Source organism: Pomacea canaliculata, linkage group LG14 (genome assembly GCF_003073045.1).
Source record: "Pomacea canaliculata isolate SZHN2017 linkage group LG14, ASM307304v1, whole genome shotgun sequence".
Taxonomy (NCBI): Eukaryota; Metazoa; Mollusca; class Gastropoda; order Architaenioglossa; family Ampullariidae; genus Pomacea; species Pomacea canaliculata.
Window position 1 is genome coordinate 18,420,725 of NC_037603.1, and position 20,007 is coordinate 18,440,731.

The 20,007-nt window shown below is 37.3% G+C and overlaps 1 protein-coding gene and 1 non-coding gene across 3 annotated transcripts; one reads left to right on the top strand and one right to left on the bottom strand.

Annotated features, from left to right (window-relative positions):
* The first annotated feature begins 304 nt into the window (after positions 1-304).
* Positions 305-388, top strand: Trnal-cag. The gene has a single exon. It is a non-coding gene; the product is annotated as a tRNA-Leu (tRNA).
* Positions 389-4,460: 4,072 nt separating this feature from the next.
* Positions 4,461-19,952, bottom strand: LOC112554972 (serine-rich adhesin for platelets-like). 2 transcript variants are annotated; one of them, XM_025223056.1, is made up of 6 exons: positions 19,765-19,913; positions 19,240-19,305; positions 18,471-18,823; positions 17,433-17,702; positions 16,658-16,717; positions 4,461-15,683 (listed from the first exon to the last, which is right to left on the bottom strand). In XM_025223056.1, exons 3-6 carry the CDS (start codon positions 18,819-18,821, stop codon positions 13,365-13,367), a joined length of 3,000 nt encoding a protein of 999 aa, XP_025078841.1. In that variant the 5' UTR covers positions 18,822-18,823; positions 19,240-19,305; positions 19,765-19,913; the 3' UTR covers positions 4,461-13,364. The 2 variants fall into 2 exon arrangements, with proteins under 2 accessions (XP_025078841.1, XP_025078840.1); XM_025223055.1 differs by lacking the exon at positions 19,240-19,305 and having other exon boundaries at positions 19,765-19,952.
* Positions 19,953-20,007: the final 55 nt, after the last annotated feature.

Consider the following 20,007-nt stretch of genomic DNA (forward strand, 5'->3'; position numbering starts at 1 on the left):
TCATGCAAATAGCCAAAGCAATTTACTTTATTCAACTTTTGTGACACATGATTCGAAACTGCGACAACGCTAAGTAGCTCTTAGTCGAATAATAACACACAGCATTAGTCTTAGTTGTACTGCTTCAGCTCTTAACACGGAGAGTTTTTAAATTATCCTGAAGTGAAAGTTTCGTGTTTTTTTTCTACTGTAGCTGGAATGTTCTAAATGCACGAAAAATTTATGTATTAAAATGTAGAAGAAAATAAGGGTTACAAACCACTTTTATATTATTTATAATCTCGAAAAACATCGATAGGCAACTGTCAGGATGGCCGAGCGGTCCAAGGCGCTGCGTTCAGGTCGCAGTCTGGTTCTCCAGGCGTGGGTTCGAATCCCACTTCTGACATAAGTTTTGTTTTTGTATCCCTTTTCGCGGTTTTCTACCCCTTCCCCAAACGAGAGATGCTTTATAGTTAGTATTTTATTGGCCCTCTGTATCCAAAACAACTAGCCCGCGTGCCCAACAACACCTTTCTTCACCCAGCTCAAATCCATTCGCACTACTTTCAGATGGTCGATGGATGTGGAGGAACGAATGATGTTTCACAACTTTAGCAACTCCAATGGGATTCCATTGAACACAACTCCACTTAATTCTTCCAAAACTGACTGCATAACCCAGCAATCTCTGAACCGAGGAGGAAAAAGTCTTAAATATGCTAAAAACTGGCCACACATTTATCACTCACCGTTTTCTACTCATGGGAGAAAAATCCCCACTCTGTCCTTGGTCTCATGACACGTTAACTAAAAAACATTCAATCCTTACCTGTCCCAAACTCTCAACACTTCAACAAAACTATTTCACAGCCCAGACACTCAATAAACTTGTTGTAAAGTCTTCGTTTACATCAATCATAGCTTATCTTAAGTCTATCCAAACGTTTCACCTAACATAAAAGACTCTGTTAATTCGAAAGCTTCTCATTATATATAACCAAAAAAGTGTAGAGGGCCGGTAGGCAGACGTTGTTCTTAGTTTTTGGCGGGGGCGGCGGTTGTTGATAGTTTTTGGCGTGACCTGCTGAGGCATGGCGAGAGAGGATGCTTGGCGGTGATTGGCTAATTGCCCCGGCCGTACAGGAGCATCGCGGACAGTTTGGCCTTCTGAGAGGTATATAAGGGCAGACCTGAGACGGAACGTCGGTGGAGGCATTCCAAGTGCGAAATCGTCTTTAGGTGGAAGCACTTTCCCTTTCCAAACTCAACAACAAGGAACGTCGGTGGAGGGGACATGCAGCGAGCACACAGAACGGACAGCCTGACTTTTGATGATGTGTCGCAGTCGTGGCCGTTGTACAAGCCCGGCTATTAAAGAGTTTCGAGCTAGGATTGCAATAAGGATTGGTTAGTCCTGACTTTTGAAGTAGGACAGCGTGGTCTGCCGATGAGCAAGGATCTTTAGGCAGAGTAGAGTGTGAGGAAGGAGCACTTCTAATTCCAGGATGTTCTTAACCCACAAGGCTGCTGTTAGTGCAGGTTTTCTCTCTCACACACAGCAACCAAGTCAGTCTGTCCATGCTAGTCTCCCGTACAAGCCATGTATGCATCGGACAAGACAAAACTGATCGCCCTTCATTCCCCTCTTCTTTGGCCCAAATGTCTGTATTGCTTGTCCCTGTCGCTTCGCACAGTGAACCTCTTTTAGACTTAATTTCTTTAAGAAATACCTCAAGTAGCTGCCTCATTTTCCCACTCATTCTTCTCCAATTTTATACCATACTTTTTTCTCGTACGAAAAGAACAGCTCACACTGTTTACCTCAATTTTATTTCAAATACCAACCAAACAAAAACCACGTAGGTAGGTCTGATTAACAGTTGTGTTTACAAGAAGCTCGAAGTAGTATGGCTATGGGAAAACCGTGTGTTCAACATTTGCGCTTTCTTCAGGATGGCTTTGCGCTGAGCATCGTCAAAACGGTTGACTTTGAGGTCCTCATCTCGGTCGAACGGACGGCGTTCTGTTTTACTTTCTTTACCTTCTCTCTTCTCTTTATCCTTCTTCTTCTTTTCCTTCTTCTGAAACAAACGAGGAACATACAAACGAACAACAAATGAAAATTAAATATAAAAACTTTCAATAAAAGATGATACACGACAGGTCGGGGGTCAGATTTGTAAAGGTTTGAAACCGTTGGTGGCCACACCATGCATGCACGATAGTCAACTTATTTTTCAACCACAGATTTAGGTATGAACACGCAGGCAAATAATCCCCTCCACACACACACACTTACGCCCCCCTCTCTCTCTAGTGGAGGTCTAGATACCTATAGGAGGGACTGTGAACAAGGCAAAGCGGACACTCTAGTCACAGACTTGGGAGACAGGCAGATCACCTACGTGAGTTGCTACCACATATTATAGAAGTACGTGGTTACTATTCCTGCCGATGCTTCATGAACACACATTTAAGACACATTTCTAATGGACCGATGACTTAGGCCACGTGATCTAACAAATCCCAGAACTGGTGTGAGAGACAAGCTGGGTCCGTTCTTTTTGCGCACATGGCTTCTAGGCTCAACTTGACAAAAGTTATCTCGAATTCTAGCTATAAAAATACTCAAAATTTACTTCATATTACGCCGATTCGCTACTATATGAATCGCATACCACGAAATGACTGGCTTTGCTAAACCTTTCACCTACTTCAAAGTAGATTGCGGCGGTGTAAAAGTTTAACCTAGTAGAGTCCATAGGGTCTGTTGTGACATCCATGCATAACCTAAAAGAGGTCTATTACGAGTTATTCAAGGCGGTACTTCAGACTTAATGACTTTATTCATTCTTCCTCCACGGTATGGAAAAATGTTCATCCAAGAACGGAAAGAGCGTGCATTTCCGTCTGACACACACACACAGACATGTGAACACTCGTATTCTCAAATCCTTTTCTTCCCTGACCAACCCAAATGTTAATTCGTTATCACTGACTGTTAGGAAAGTTATTGGTGGAGGGGTGGATTTAGCTTTTAAAGGTCCAGTCGATCTCAAAGGTAGATGCTACACACTGTAATTTAAGAATTTTATTTTAATTATTATTGTTGCTTGATGTCAAGTTTAGGATTACTCAGATCTTTGAAAAGGTATTAAAATGCGCTCTAAAATGTTTAGAATGGTATATGGCGGAATGTTTTAAAAAAGGTTATGTATTGAGGTAGCTCAAGAGCACATTTCTGAATAAATTAAGTTCTTATGAACGCTCTAAAAGTCAACAGTTTCTGGACTAAAGTAATTTCTTGTTTGTCCTGTCAAAACTCTTGGTTGTAAAGGTGACTGAAGCAAAAACAGAATGTTCTTATATCCTCGCATCACGGACGTGTATAGGTGGATTGCTGTCTGCCGAGACCAAAGTTTAGCCTCTTCGAAGTACGCCGCTGTTAGTCTCGGTGAGCCTAAACAATGAATGTGACTAAACCGGAAGCTTTGTAAACACCTGCCTCGTTTTAGAAGTTAACTGGAAAAATCGTCTGCAAGCAGGCCAGTAATACGTTCGTGCTCGCACCCTCTGCACTTCGCAAAATTCAGTCAAAATATCTGTGCAAACTATTCTTTTGCAGGCGCACGTTTTATTTTAATTCTACGAACCGATTATTCGTGGACTATTAACACATATATATATATCAGCTAATCGATAAAGATATACTAGGGCTGAATCTTTTATTAACTCCAACAAATTTACATGGCTACGCTACGTTGTCAATGCTACAGCTAATGGGAGAGTTTGGTGCAAAGGTGGCCGCTCGCGACACCCCCTTTTCTGTGCATAGTTGTTTGCTTTCTTTTTTGTCTCTTGGAAAAAGCTTTTTGTTCAAGCTCTGCGCATTCAACCGAGACAAAAAACAAACAAACAACATCACAAAAAAAAAAACAAACCAACCAACCAAACTCTTACCATTGCCGAAGCATCTGCACAGGTACGGTTTTTGGATGTTTTACTACAAGTACATCCACAGGTTTGGTTTCTCTCCTTTCGGTATCTACAGTCTTAGCAAATCATAGCTGTGGGTTGCAGGCAAAGCAGGGACCTTTGTATGCTGATTCTATTTTCCTGCAATTAATCCTGTCTACAACTCTGTAGCAATGATACTTTTGCTACATGACTACAACCCTTGAAACAAGGGTAAGTTGTTGCCTCAGGGAAACCTGCACAGGTATGAGTTTTGTTTCCATAGTTATAAAGTTGTGTCCTGATCCCATGGGCGGTGATTTACCATTGAAGCAGTGGCAAAAAAAATCCATGGAGTTTGGACACTGCTGTTGCTGTGGGACAACTACTTACCCTCACTTCATAACTAAATCATTAAAAAAAAACATTCTATAATACCACAAAATCATCTTAATTAAGGGTGAACAACAGCAAATTCTCCCCCACCCCTTCCAAAATTTAAAAAAAAAAGGGGCAGCACCAAGTTTGCTTCCTACACTTTATTACAACTACTTTTAACCAACACGACATTTATCTCCAATTGAAGGGAAACAAAGAAATGTTCATTATGAATGTAACATAATAATGTACAATGACCACTGGTTCAGTACAATTACAGAAAACTTCCTATAAGATGGAACACAAATTTAACAAGGTACAACACAATCAATTCTGTATGGTTCAATAATACCAAAATATCAAGATAGGAAACAGGAAAAGACTGATCTTGTCCCATTTATCTGATGTTTTTCACAGAAAATGTTGAAGCCTATAAGTCATATACTCAATGAACAAGATAATGGTATATCATGAAGGGGAGAGGGGGACCCACTGTGTGATGGATCTAGCTTAATAAACAAGTTTTTTTCATCAGCAATGGTTGAATGGAAATCAATATTGCAGCCAATGTTATCTTTGCTGAACCTCCCTATTAAGGCACAACCCAAATCCATGCAACAATCTTATACCACTTGCATGCATTCTAATATTTGCCATCAAATTGACGTCTACAAAAGAAAGATTCATTCAAATAGCTTAAAACAGAAGATAGCTTATGTATGCTTTGCCATCAACCCTAAAATGTTGCTGCACAACAGTTTGCAGAAAATCTTTCTGCATTTTAAAAAATGAGAGAGAGAGAAAGGGGTAGAAAAAAAAAAAAAGAAAAAAGGTGAGGGAAACATTAAGAATTAAATCAATCCTATTTCTCTTTTTTGTTGCTGACCACAGAATACTAAAAATAATCACAAATGTGGGCATATAATTGAAAAAATTGAAAAATTTATATCAATTACAGCAGAATAGAAAGAAAAAGCCTAATATACTATCTTGTGACATACAATTCAAATTGTTGTACTGAAAATCTTAACATTATAGTACCAAGAACTAGGAAATATTCCATGATCAGATGCAGCAGTTTAGTTGATATCCAAGAAACCAACCCACTGCCGAACTACGAACATTATGAGATTTATTTATAAGTTTGAAGAATCTTGAAAGGAGATGTTTGTGGTAAAATGCAACCGTATCACATGTATATATATATATTTTTTGTCAGATCAGGGTTTTACAAATATTCTATTTTGATCAAAGCACATAAAATCTTCTCAATTTAGCACCATCTATTATAATTATCTCTTAATACAAAGATTCCCTTTGAATATAGCATGCATAAAGAGCTGCAAATTGTACAATATATTCAGAAAATCTACTTAATACATAAAGGTTAGAGACAGTTAAAATTATAAAGCCAAAAGCACAACTTTGGTAACAACTCACATCAAGATCTGACTGCTGGTGCATGATGATCGTGACAACATTGTGGGTTGTATTTACCTAACTGCTGCATTTTACAACATCTAAACTATTAACAACATCAGACAAACAGGAGCAGACAAATATACTAACAGTAATGAAACTTAGTCCAATTTTGAGAAACGAGAGAACCATTCATTTTTCATAAAGAAAAGCAGAACAGTGCAAAGGATGTATCAAAATTTTCTTAACAAAAGGAAAAGCATTACTTGCTTTGATTCCAACATCCCTTTCCCATAAACTCTTTCTAAAAACCCCACATTAACTATTTAAACACACTCAGAACAAAAGCAAAAAATTAAACCCTGCATTATTAAGAAGCTGTTAGCAATACATTAAATGAGAAATCTATTGTAACTTGTGGATATCTCCAGCACAGTAAAAACTAAGCAAGTAAAAATTTTTTCCTGAGTAGATTTGCCTAATATTCAACGAATCAGAACATCAACAAACATTGCTGTTTATATGATGACAAAGTGGAGCTAAAACAACACATTCAACATGACAATTTTTTTTTTTGGTTATCAGGACCTTTTCACAAAATGCTACTTTAACAAGTAGAAGTGCACAAAGTATTTCACTATGCATGATACTTTTCAAACATTAGTCACCAGCAATCATGAAACAGCTCAAATTTTAGATGTGAGAGTCAAAACTATATTCGGTATTTACTACATTAGTCACAAAAAAAAAAAACAAAAAAAAAAAAAAACCAACCTAAAATTGTATCAAGACTTGTCAAGCAACAGTAATGTTAGTAGTTTTCAACAGCAAGAGGAAGTTTAAATACAGATGTACAATGAAAACGACAACTGTACCTACGTGATAATATATTGACAAAACCCATGGAGTATACGTGATTGTTTGAAATCTGAATGGCTACTTTTAAGGTGTGAATGGAGAGAGAGTAAGATGGTGGGTGGAGAAAGTGACAGAAGAACTAAGATCTCTTTTATGATAAATATTAGAAATCAACAAATACAGCAATACAAAAAACTTTACCGTAAAAAAAGTCAACATTACTTTGAAAAAAATACCCACTTTGACCAAGTTTCAACAGAACAAACATGAAAAATAGGGGAGAGGGTATGAAATGAACGTTTGAACTAAACAAATGAGTATGATAAGTAATTCGGTCTTATTCAGAATTGTATGTTGAAAGCTCTTTCCTGACCAAGGTGCTTTGATGCCATTCAAAAAGTGCTAGAGTGAATAAATGGCAAACCCTTTAAGAAATTTCAACCAAGCAGGTGAAAACACAAGAATGTGCAAGAATGCACATATGCTCACATGTACAAACAACCCCCTCCCCCCAGGAGAACACTGTTAGCATTATACTGATGGCAGAAATGAGTCATAGCTTAAGGCATCTGGAGATTACTGTCCGAAAAAAACATAAACATGCAATAAAAATGTCAACAGAATACAGTTATATTCGATATGCAATATCCTTTGTCCTTTGCTTTACAAAACCAAAAGTACAAGCAAATTTTAATGCACATAGAAAAGTGACCACAAATAAATAAAGATCATATGTACAAAATGCAACAGGTTATATTATGTACATCACAGAAACTGTTAACTTTCTTTTTAACAGAGACACACTTCCACGTGCACTTGCCTCCACATATACACAGTAAAGATAAGAACTAGAATTAGTGACTGTTTTCAGGCTGTTCATTCGCATAATTCAAGTGCTTCTAATCATGACCATATAATTATTATGGTAATTTGAAAGTACATCTGTTGCAAAATTGGACATCAAGAGTTAATGCCAAGATTTCCATTTCATTTTTCGTGGCAGTGTTCAAGTGCTTAAAATTCTACATTTATTGTAAAACTGTGGCTAACAACTAGTCTTGTGAAGTATGAATAAAACTTAATGAAATGGCATGACAGTTGATACCCAAAGCATACATCTTTTCTAACATTTTTACAATTTGTAATCTGCAACCCTTTTAGTTTCAGAAATTAACTTTTGTTCTCTAGGTCAAGCCAAGGCATGCTAAAGAACTGGCAGTACAACTTGTGCTGAACTGCTGTGAAAAAAGTTTTCAGAGCAGGATGTGTAGAAAAAAAATGAAATCAACAAACACTTTCTTGTTTTCAAATTGACTTTTTTTTTAAAAAACAAGCTTCTGCTGTAAATGAAACAAATCTTTCCAATTTAATATTAAAATAATCCATGCTGCAGAAGGAGAAAACCCTTGTCATTTCTAGGAGAAAAAATTCTTAAAACTATTTTATAAAATCAGATGAACAATGTAAGTCAGTGAACTATAAACATTCTATGGTACATAAACAAAAATGAAGATCACTGAAAGTGCTAAATTACTACTTTTAGTCTTCAAAAAATGGTTTCTCTGTGATGTTTTCCTTGTATCAGAGAACAATAATTAAATCCTGGTGGTATGGTGTTTTTATTTTTTACCTGCTTTATTAATAATTCATAGACCCCAATGGCTTGTACACATTCAACCAAGCATTCATGAGACCAACAAAAGTGATAACACTGTTGAAATATCTGAAACGCTGAACATGATGATAGACTCATTTACTACAAATAACAAGAGGGAATATTTTACACAATTTTAGAACATTAAGGACCAAGGAGATGTAAGAGACAACAACAAACTCAGCCAAATATTTATGTTTATCAGATCCATCTGGTGCATGATCATCTTGAAGAATGCTGATGTAATAAAAGCCAATGAAACAGTAATCAACGTTAAGAGACACTTCTGCAGAGTGCAATCTAAAAAGCATTTAACAAGACAATGATAAACATGTATGAGCACATACATCAGGCATATACAATCCACCTCTCCCAACATAATGAAATGAGGAAATAATGAGGTGACCTACTCAACAGTGCCACAAAAATGGATGCAGCTTGGATTTAAAAACCTTAATAATTACTTTTCACTGTGAAGTTCATAATATTGGTGCGCTGCTATTTTTCATGCCTGATGGCTCCATGAAGTAACATTGCCAGAAACATGCAAAAATCATGCTTACATTTCAATAAGTCATCCTTCCCACGTAACCTTCAGGTCACGTCAATTTGCAACAGAACGAGACAACAGCCCATGAGCAATACAGAAATGTGTACTTTTAATTAAACCGTATCAGTTAGTCACAAGCAGGGGGTGGGGTGGGGGGGAAACTGTTTCTTATCTTTTTTCTTGTTCCGTTCATATAATTAAAATTTTCATTTTATGCAGGGCTAAAAAGGATGGCCATTTCTAGGCAGCTACTTCAGACAATGACAAACATAATATATACAACTGACGAAATCTGCTAATTCATAAAGAGCTAAAAGACCATGCTGAAAATGCTAAATGAATGCCTTTGACACTCTTCAAGCCATACAGTTTAAAACAGTCATAATTACACTGATAAGAACATTCATAAGACATGCTCGTTACAACGATGAACATGCAGGGCAAAGCATTAATGTCAACAACACCTACAGAACAAATTGGTGTCTTTTTTTAAACTCCTTAAAAAGATTTTATGAACCTGAATGAGATGGTACCATAAGTACACTGAAGAAATAAGCCAAAAAGAATTTGTCTGAGAAAGGCATATAAACCAAAAGCCTGTAAACAGCTTCAAAGATTGCACTTTGCAGATTCGTAATCATTTTCCTCTGACCTGCACAGAAACATGCACACTTTCTCTCTCTTTCTTTCTTGTGCATGCAAACATCACTTTATATCACAGACAATATAGTCTGCATTAAACAGTCATCCAACATTTTTTAATGCCTTCTCTAAACTGATAATCTTTGAAGATCAATATCTTTCTTACAGAACGTTTTGTATTCCTTAAATTTACTTATTCATATCAGCACCTGAGCTTTAAAACATGTAATATATATTTATACATACAATATTGTAAGTGAAATTATATAAAGCAAACATACCTTAATAATCAAACTACAAATGTCTACGCTAGGTAGAAGGTATATGTTATGCTTAATGTGGCAAATGGGATTTGAAAATCAGAAATATGCTGTAGATTAAGATGCTTAACATACAAAAATGGCAGCATAATACTTCTGAAACTAACAGTCTGTGTCTCATAAATAAATGTTTCATTTCTAAATGTCACAATAATGTAAAAAAAATAAAAAAGAAAAGAAAAGAAACATACTGACTAAAACATTAAACAGTTTACATCTAAAGACTGTTTCAACAGGAAATAACATTCTTCTTCCACAATGCCCTTAAAGTATACTTCAAGTATTATTTTTTTTTAACTTGCTTTGCTGCAGATGAAATTAAAACAGCTGCATTTCATTCCTACTAAGCACATGAATATGCCTTTTTTAATTGGACAAGTATTTGACCATGTTTGGCAAAGTGTTTACATGATGACACAAACAACTCTGTCAACTTGGTTAAACATTTGTCCATATTTGTCTGAGTAAGAAGAACCTTAGCAACATACTTGTCTGATTTCACAGTCTGATATCTAAGCACAAGCCATTCTATATTTCATGACATAGTCAAAAACAGAGAATGGCTTTTACCTCATATCAGATGTCTGAAATTATGTGCTCTTTTCTCAAAAAGTATATTTCATATTGAGTGTAGAAACCACAACTCTTGCACAACCATATAGAAATATTATGTTCACAAAACTCAGTATGTTGATCAAATTGGACTTGAGAGCTGCATTCAACATGACAAGAAAAAAGAGAACATTTAACAAATTACTTTTGTTTAGAAAACCACATCAGAACAATTTTCTTTGCATCTTATCTTAGCAAATACTGCAATATTTCTAACATTTTTAAGTCTCATAAACTAGTTCTTACAATCCTTTATCTAAAATAAAACATCTTGCTTTACTACAGCATCAACTGCCAACATTTACTTATGCTTACGATTTTTAGAAAATGTTGAGATGTGCAAACTTTTATAATTGCCCGGAAGCTGAAATGCTCCATCACTAATTACTTGCTGCTTTTCCATTGGACATTTCTTGTTCTGAACAATGGCTCTTTGTGTGGTACCACTGTGAAACATGAGATTGTGTTTCGGATATAACAAAGACAATAAGAAGTAAGTGTAAAAAGATTAATGTATATTTATTTTGATTCCAACAGCCTCTGCAAATAAACTGAAATACATGTCATCCTTTGCTACTTTTATATTCTCTTAGAGGAGCAACTCTTTTCTAGACCACCAGAAATCTCGGTATTATCACTGTCATCTTATTGTCTATAGGGTCCCACATCAATGCAGTCTGCAAGTTCATCTTCCTTGAGTTTCACAGAATCAGTCATATCTGACCTTTCCTGTCAGATTTTGCTACTAATCAGCTCATATCCACTTCTGTGCTGTCCTGCCCGGGTTACTGCAACTCTCTATTCATCGATCTACCTAACTTTAAAGGCTCAAATCGTGCTGCTGACATTGTTTTCTTCAGGTCAAAGACGTGCATCACCTCTCCTCCATGAGCTCCTGTGGCTCCCAGTTAGAGCTCACATTGATTACATGATCGCCACACTGTGCTACTGTTGTCTTCGTGGCCTCACCCCAGAAGGCCAGGGTGATCGATGCCTTGCTACCTGAGTTGCTGCCTGCCTCTCTGTTTTATGCATCAGATGAGAAAAATCTGGCAGGCACTCCTTCTCTGGCCCCATTTGGAATTATCTGCCCCTTTCTTTTTGAACTGTATGTTTGAAGCTTTCAAGTTTGGCTTCAAAACAAATCTCTAAGAATTATCTTTCATAATCAAGCAAACTCTTCTGCTTACTTCTCAATCTTCATCCATACACTTTTGTCTGCCATAGTGTTATCCATCTGTTGCTGCTTGTGTTGCTGTGTTGTATGGTCGAATGTCAGTTTAGTTGTAGTCTTTTGTGCACAGCGCGTTGACTTTGCCTCCAAACAGTGAAATGCGCTCTGCTACTTCAATTATTGTTATAACTCTTTGTTACCATCAACTAAACTTTATTCAACTTACCTCTCCTTTGCCAGCAATAGTCATTACCTTTAAAAAAATTAAGTTTTATGCAACAACAAATAGAGAGAGAGAAAGAAAACTGAAGAAATTATGAACCATGATGAACTAATGAACCATAAACAACAAATGGCTGAAATGGCAAGGGTGGTGGGAAGGAGTAGAAGAAGAAAAGAAAGAATACTTTCTTCAAGGGTCATCATTAACCATGAACATAGGGCACACAAAATGTATTTCTTAAAAGCAGCCAATTTGTTCAGGAAACACCCCATTGTTACACAATACCAAAATCTGCTAAAATAAAATTGGTGTATTAATCCAAGATGACCTGATTGATATACAGGCCATTAACAACAATGACTGCAGCAAGACAAGCTCAGTGCAATACCTGAACACTGATGTAGGTAAACATTCATTATCAAAGACAATATGTGTTTAATCAGATAAAATGCATGATAAAGGTTACGTTATGTAACATGCTCACCCTTTGCCATACAAAAATGGGAAAAAAGTTCCTAAAAGTTTTAAAATGTATAGATATATGTATAAGAGTTGTGCTACTCAATAGTCTTATGATCCAAAGACCGTTAGCTTTAAATTTTTGTTTGCACTGTGCCATCTTATAAACCCCTCCCCTCCTCCCATTTACAAATTTTTTCGCCCAAACAGCTTTAAACTTATGTATTCAAATTTAATGGTCTTAGTCTATGGAAAGTGCATGTGCATATGCATTGTTTTGTGCTGTTGTTTCAAGCCATCTAGTTGCTGGTTTCTTATACATCAGTAGTCACTAGAAGCTAAAATCAAACTGGCTGAATGGATGAGTTAGACCTCAATTCTGCCAGCCACAGCAGCCTGGAGATTTTTCAAAAGCTTTAAAAAGCAACATAAAAAAGCAGACAGAAGTCTGCAGTAAAATTTCACGCTTAAATGACCTGATTTTCTTTATGCTCTTAAGCACCTTTCATTATATAAAAGGTGAACTGCACATCACACAGCATATACAGATGAAGATAAGATGTAAAATCTAAGATTATATTGTATAAAGTTCTTTCTGATAGGATGCTGACATACCTTGCATCTATCAAATTACTAGTTTAGTAGCAGTCTTTCTGTAATTTTTGACCCTGTTAAGGGACTGAATGCTTCCTGTCTTTTGAGATGAATTCTGGGAAGCTAGCCTAGAAGTTTACATACCAGTCAACATGCAAAGAAAATGGGTAGGAGTGTCCTTCAGAAGTTTTGACCAATTATGAGTAGAGACAACATGTAAAAAATAGCTCTTCTGAAGCTAAGTGTTCACAAGCAATCAATTCCCTCCTCCAGCATCCTATATTCTTGTCTAAAGAATGGTTTTAAATGCATATGAAACAAAAAAAAAAAAAAAATTTTTTGACTATAAAACTTAGAAGACAAAAAAAAAAAAAAAAAAAAATTCCACTAGTTTTTCATTTTAAGGGAACCATCATGTCACAGGTATTATTGTGTGCACAACTCTGTTGGACCATGGAGTAAGTGTGTGATCATGATAAAGGAGAAGCAAAGATACTGGGTGAATTTGAAAAACAAGGGGGATAATGGGGTGGGGAGAGAAACAGCTACACAGAACTTTGCAAGATACTGTCTGTGGGTAGCTTGTCAACAATGGAGTTGATATCAACCAGTTTGTGGATCCAATTGTAAATTCGACGCAGGGCATCATTAATGCGGTCCACACAATTTTTCCACACTAGTTTCTCAAGCCGGGGATTGTCCAGCACTGAAGGTGGATAACGCATCACCAAGAAACGAATAGCTGACATCTTAGCTGGATCCAAAGCCTTGTGCTTGTTCTCCATCTTCTTACCCTTGATGTAAAACACACCAGACACGTTGCGATCATACACTTCACCCAAAGTGAAGATACGAAACACAAGTTCTTTTGCCAAACGTTCTCTTCTCCCTTGGCAAGCCTCTTCAGCCTCCTTCAGAACTGTTGAGCAAATACTGATCTCATTATTGCCCATATTGCGAACAAGTGGCTTTCTAACATTGGCTAGAGCAGACATGATCTGCTTTGAGGTCATGTTTTTCTGGAAATCCTCAACCAACATTTCCCAAAACTTAGGATCTACAATGACAGTCTTAGGATTCTGTGAAACAGTGGTGAATCGACCCACAGCATTGTCTTTACTGCTGTCGGGTCCCAGCTCATAAGTTCCTCCCTCACTATCGTAGATGGTTACAGCAATACCACTCTGGCTGTCTGGGGCGGTGAGCTCGGGTGTAGTGACGATGGCTGTGTTCGGGTCATTCAACACTAGTAGGTTCTGATCCGGCAATTCAGAAACAGTGGAGGTAGCTGTCTCTCCACTTGCCTCACTGAAACTTGGACTTGGTGGCTCCTGAATGGGCAAGCTCACAGTTCCCACTGGAATAAACAGGTCTGAAGAAGAATCATTGCGTCGAAGCTCATCAGTGTTGCTGAAATCTGTGATAGTAAGATAGTCTGCAAGAGCTGCCTTTAGCTCACTTTTTGAGGGAGCTGGACCAGAAGGAGTGGTTGATGTTGAGGATGATGTTGCTGCAGTTGCAGTTGTTGTTGACGATGAAGATGATGACGAGGAGCTTTTGCTTTTCTTGGATTTGCTCGAGGAGGGAGGTGTCATACTGAGATGGGACTCTATCCGTTCTAGACGTTTGTTAGTGTCTGCCAGAGATTTTGCAGTCTCTTGCAGTATGATGATCATTTTGTCCATTTTAGCACTCAGATGAATAAAATTAGGAGAAGTGGTCTGACTCTGTATGTTCTGCAGCTGGGGAAAGATGGAATTCACTGGTGGAAGGACTAAGGAGACAGGCTGCATGCTGCCTTGGGCCTGAAGTCCTGCTGCTGCAGCTGAAATACTACTTGCTGTGGGATGCAGGCTCTTGGAAGAAATTGACACTGTTTTCCCACCACCCTGGCCTTCTGATGTTGGCGTACCAGAAGGAGTTGAGTGGGCCAGCACCACACTGCTCCCATCACTAAGTGTGGCTGTCTGAGGAGTGCTACTTGATGCCATGATCACGTTGTGGCCGAGGGTCTGCTGAGCATTTTGTGATGCCAAAACCAAGGTCTGGGCAAGTTCTTCTTGCGTTTCTTGCTTTACAAGGTAGCTGCCCTGCTGCCCTGGAGCGGCAATGACAATGTTTTGTCCAATACCTCCTCCTGCCTGTCCAGAAGATGTGAAAATAAAGTTCCCTTGCTGTGTGCTAGGTGAAGCAATGATGACATTTTGTCCCAAAGGAAAGGCAGAGATAGATGATGCCTGTGAGGTGATGGTACCAGCGTATGTGCCACTCAGTGCCTGGACAGCCCCTGCAGTCTGAGAGTCATCAGTAACTGATGTTTGCCCATCCTGCAGAGTAGTCTGCCCCTCCTGGAGAGGGGCTGGTATGATGGTGATACCCATATTTGGCCCTACCTGCCCTGCTAAACTGGTAGCAAAGATAGGGTGCTGACTGAGTGATGCAGTGGAGAGCTGCTGGGCTTGGTTGTAAGCCTGAGCAATCATCTGGCTGGTACTAAAAACGGCTCCTCCCTGCGAAAATACTGTCCCATCCTGGCTGTACCCAACCATATTCTGGTTTAGAAGGAGGTCTGCCAATGGTTTACCTTCATTGAATTCAGTCTGTTGAAACTCCCCACTGTAATATTCTGATGTTTTCTGGTCTGACAGTAGGTCAAGACTTTCTCTTATTTCATCCGGAAGTTGCAGGAATTGCATCTGATCTCCACCTGCTGCCACAACTTGTTGCTGAAGCTGCTGCTGCTGTTGGGGTGTCAGATGCTGGATGGTCTGTGTTTGTGTCTGAACCTGAGTGGAGTGTTGTACAGTAGGCTGAACTTGTGTTGACTCTGCAACAGTCTGCGTCTGGTTTTGAGCAGAAGAAGTCTGGGGAGGAAAAAAAAAGAATAACGCTAAATCTATCATATTACAATTCTAAAACGATGGTAAAGACTATTTTGCACTAAAAATTCTTAGAGGATAAACTGTTAAACGATGTGCAAATTTCTTTTGGGGAATAATGGTGTGTTTTAAATAACTTTAATTCAACAGAATTTAGCCTAATTTATATTTGAATGATACTTACAACAGGCTTCTATTTTATTTTCTTCTTGCTGCGAAAAAATTTGGTCGGCAGTTCAGGATTCAAGATTTGGCAAACGCGAAAACTGGAGACTAAACTTGCTTGGGAGAAATCTGTGGTTGTCACTCCTAGCTGACCATGTCTCAGAAGCAAAGCACGAATACAAAACACCTCTGCCTAAAGTTCTTTTCTCTAAAATATGGAATACTGGTACAGAATCCATTTTTCAAACTTCATTTTCCACCGAAAATCTGTCTGAGCTTCAGCTGCCATTCTAAAGCACAGATGATTTTAATTCTAGTGCCTCTACACTCTACGCAAGTTTAGTTAGGCAAATAAGTACTTGAAACACATAATATGATGGTAAATCTCAAATATGGTGGGACTAATGCATCCTGGCTAATATTATTTTATGTATTTTTCTTTTGAGGAAGGGAACACAACAGAAATTAGCTGGTGGTAGATATAGAAAAAAAATTAATAATGGAGAAAAAAAAAAAAGACAGAATGAGACCAAATTGAAAAAATCTTTCAAGTGGCTTGATAATGGCTGCTTTCATATTAAAGCAGGATAATAAAAATAAACTTTATCAATAGATGAGTGAGTTTTTTCCACTAGCCAAAGTTGTAAGTTTAGTAGCTGGTTACTTGTTTACAATGACTGTTTTTCTTTCACCTCACCAGCATTTCAAAAAGATGCAAAAATTTACTTCCAACTTGAAATCATAAAAAAATCAACTCAGTAATTCTGTATGTTTTTTTTTTTGAAAGAACTTACCTTTTTCTTCTTTTTGTGTTTTTGATGCATTTCAACCAAAGACTCAGGTCTCTTTTTTTTCTGCAACATACATAATTAAAATTAAATCAAGCACATATCTACACAACGAGAGGTTTCTTTGGTAGATTAATATAAGAAGTTAATTGGCAAAGAAAATTAACTTCCCATTGTAAATTTCACCAAGTTTATATATGCACACACAAAGGCACTCAACTCAGATGCATAGGAGAATACACACTCTCACTTACAAACACAAGAGACTAGACAAACTGATTGTGAATTTCATTAACCAATAAATATATATAAAGGCCTATGTAAGCTATAAAAAGTAATTAAAACATTTCACAAAATATAAATAATAACTACTATTGTATGTTTACATAAGTATAATATTTATGTCATCCTGCACACATAATACTTTGGAAATATAAAGATACAAATCAATGTAAAAAGGTTAAAGCATGGAGAACAGCATGTAGCATCTTCTATATTATTTCTACACTTTGATCGACTAGAAATATATATCGATTCCATCGTCTAATAAAATCATGCAAAATCAGTTTTGATAATTTTGCTAACAAAATTTCATGAAAAATTATTTTTAGTATTTTACATTTTTTTCAGGATATACAATACTGTCTAAATATTTGATAATTTCTCCCCTGCTACTATATGACAAGTGTGTTTTCACTTGCAGGTCATGTTATGCTGCTGTGCAATGTTGAAACTTTGGTAATAAATCAGGGCATCACCAGTTCTAGCAGCAACAACTTACATTGTACTCTTCCACCTGCTGCTGTAGCTGTGCATCCCTTTTTGATATATTTTTTTCCACAGTTTCATCCTTCTTCCTTTTCTTGCTCTTCCCATCTCTTTCCTTTTTGACTTTGTCTGCAGGAGTGTCTGTCCAGTCAGACCGGTCTTTGCTGTCACTACCAGTTCCTTTGCTGAAAGTTCTGGTCGTCAAACCAAAATTCTTGCCCATCTCTGGTGGCAGCTCTGTCATCCACTCTTCTCTTTTACTAGGTCCTGGTTCTGCCTCTGCCTGTTTTTGGTGTATGAAAGACAATAAAATGCCAGTCCACTGAATTGTAATGACGGTTATCTTAACAACCACAACTGGCCTTATTATTTAATATACAAATTTTCTAAAATTATAAATCTAATATTGTCTTGGTGAAAAGATGTGTTACTAAAATTTACATTTAACAATAGCTTTTGGTAAAATTTTACCAATGAGATTCAAGGCTAGCCTGTCAAACATGAAATATGAGTTAAAGTTTCTTGCAGGTTGACTGAAGAGTGCTGCCATCACTTTGTCATAAAAATATACCATTTTTTTCGAAAAAGCACACAAAGAATATCTATTTTCTAACATCAGTGAAAGCTGCAGCCAGTCCAAGAACTTTGAGAATGTAGGCAAGCACAGAGAAAGGCAATGTCTACATACACTTCCTAACCACACTAGAATCCTACAAGAGTCTAGTCATCCATGTATCATTAGACGAATGATAGCTGACTCTGAGAAAAAAAACTTACATTCTTCCACAGACACCTAAATTACTAAAAATGAGCACAAGCAAAAAAGACATTAACTGGCATCCCACCTCTCATTCATGGAGCCACTCTTTGCCAGAAAAAAAAAACAACAAAATTTAAGTGACATGCTGTAATGGTAACATTTTTATCAAGACTTTCTTACAAGAAAAACTGGAAGGAGAAAGACTGAACAGGAAATGCAAAAACTTGTCTGAAACATCGAACAGTAGACCCATCTAGATATTCTAACCCTGATCCAAAGATTAAGCCTTACCTTAATTGTCAGGTGATCTTTCATTTTTCGAGAACGTCTCTCAAACTCCTCTGCTGCTTGCACCACTTCATCACCATGACTCATTTCTGAGACAAGTGGTCCAATTGTACCCAGACCTTCTCCTTCAGTGCCAGCAACATAATTCGCTGTAATAACACCCGTGCTGGTGGAAAGTGACTCTGTTCCTTGCTGTGGTATTTCTGATCCGATGGCTGCAACAGCTGCCGAAGTCTCCTCTGCCACGTTGCCTGAAGTTTCAGTTTCCATGTGTTCCTGTTTCATAAAGCCAGATGGAAGTGATGGTCCAATCATGTGTGTTTCTTGCTTCACTTGAACAGATGAATCTTGCATGCCTGTAATTAAATTTACAATAGTTCATCAACAAGCTACAAGAACTTACATTTAATGTTACAAAGACAAAGAAGATACCACCATAAGAAGTGTCCAGACTACTTGGAAAACAAACTAAAATCCTGATTGATTCATTAACGAAACATGCAGGGAGGCAATCAAATGCCACTGCAATGAACGTAATGGGGAGTAGACAGCCTTGTGGTTCAAACAATGGCATCTATTGTGATACATAAACATTTGTAATAGAAGCCTGAATTTTCCAACAGGTACTATTAATAACAGCTTTCTCTATATAATTAAGCTCACAATGCTTATAAACAATATACCATCATATATACAAGTTTTTCAAAATGATCAGTAAAACATGAGAAGATAATGTGCAAACAGGGAGAAATTTACATAATCATAAGGCTACCTTTAAGCAATCTTCTGGTGGACACTTAATCCTAGCATTTGCTATTTTGCCAGGAACAAATGTCTACTGCAATTGACGAAAATGGAAGTACATTACACATTTCTGCAGTGAACTTATTTCATGTAACTAGCCTAGAATGCTGATTCATTATATTAGTACCAAGACCATACCCACCCACCCCCCACGCCATAGCAGAATGAAAACAACGCAGTAAAATAAACATGAACTTCTCTCTTCTATACTTACTTTTTCAACAACATGTACACTATAATCTTGGTATAACATTCCAGAAATATAATATTAGTACTTCCTCCTAAAAATCCAACATTTCTCTAAAAATGGCGTTAAGACATCACCTGAAAATTTGCGTTGCTCTTACAACCCGAAAAAATAAACAAATACAAGCTGAAAAATACTACGATCTGTGACAGAAGTGTATTAAAACTGATGAAAATTATAATGATCTAAATAATGGAAGGATTGTCAGCCGGATTTTGTAATCTGATAGACAAACATGATAATTACCAGGCGGTAATGCAGGTCCATATTCTGCAGCATTCTCCATTATGAATTTAAGCAGTCTGAAATATCATTTAGAGCATCATGACTGCCCACATCTATTAGAAACCGCAATTTTTTTAAGCCTCTCGCTGACAAAGACCCTTACAGCCTTGCCGCCATATTAAAATACCTAGCCATGACTAATAAGTAAACCGCGATTTCATTGGTTTATTCTGATGTATTGACCAATTGAACATTTCATGAGAA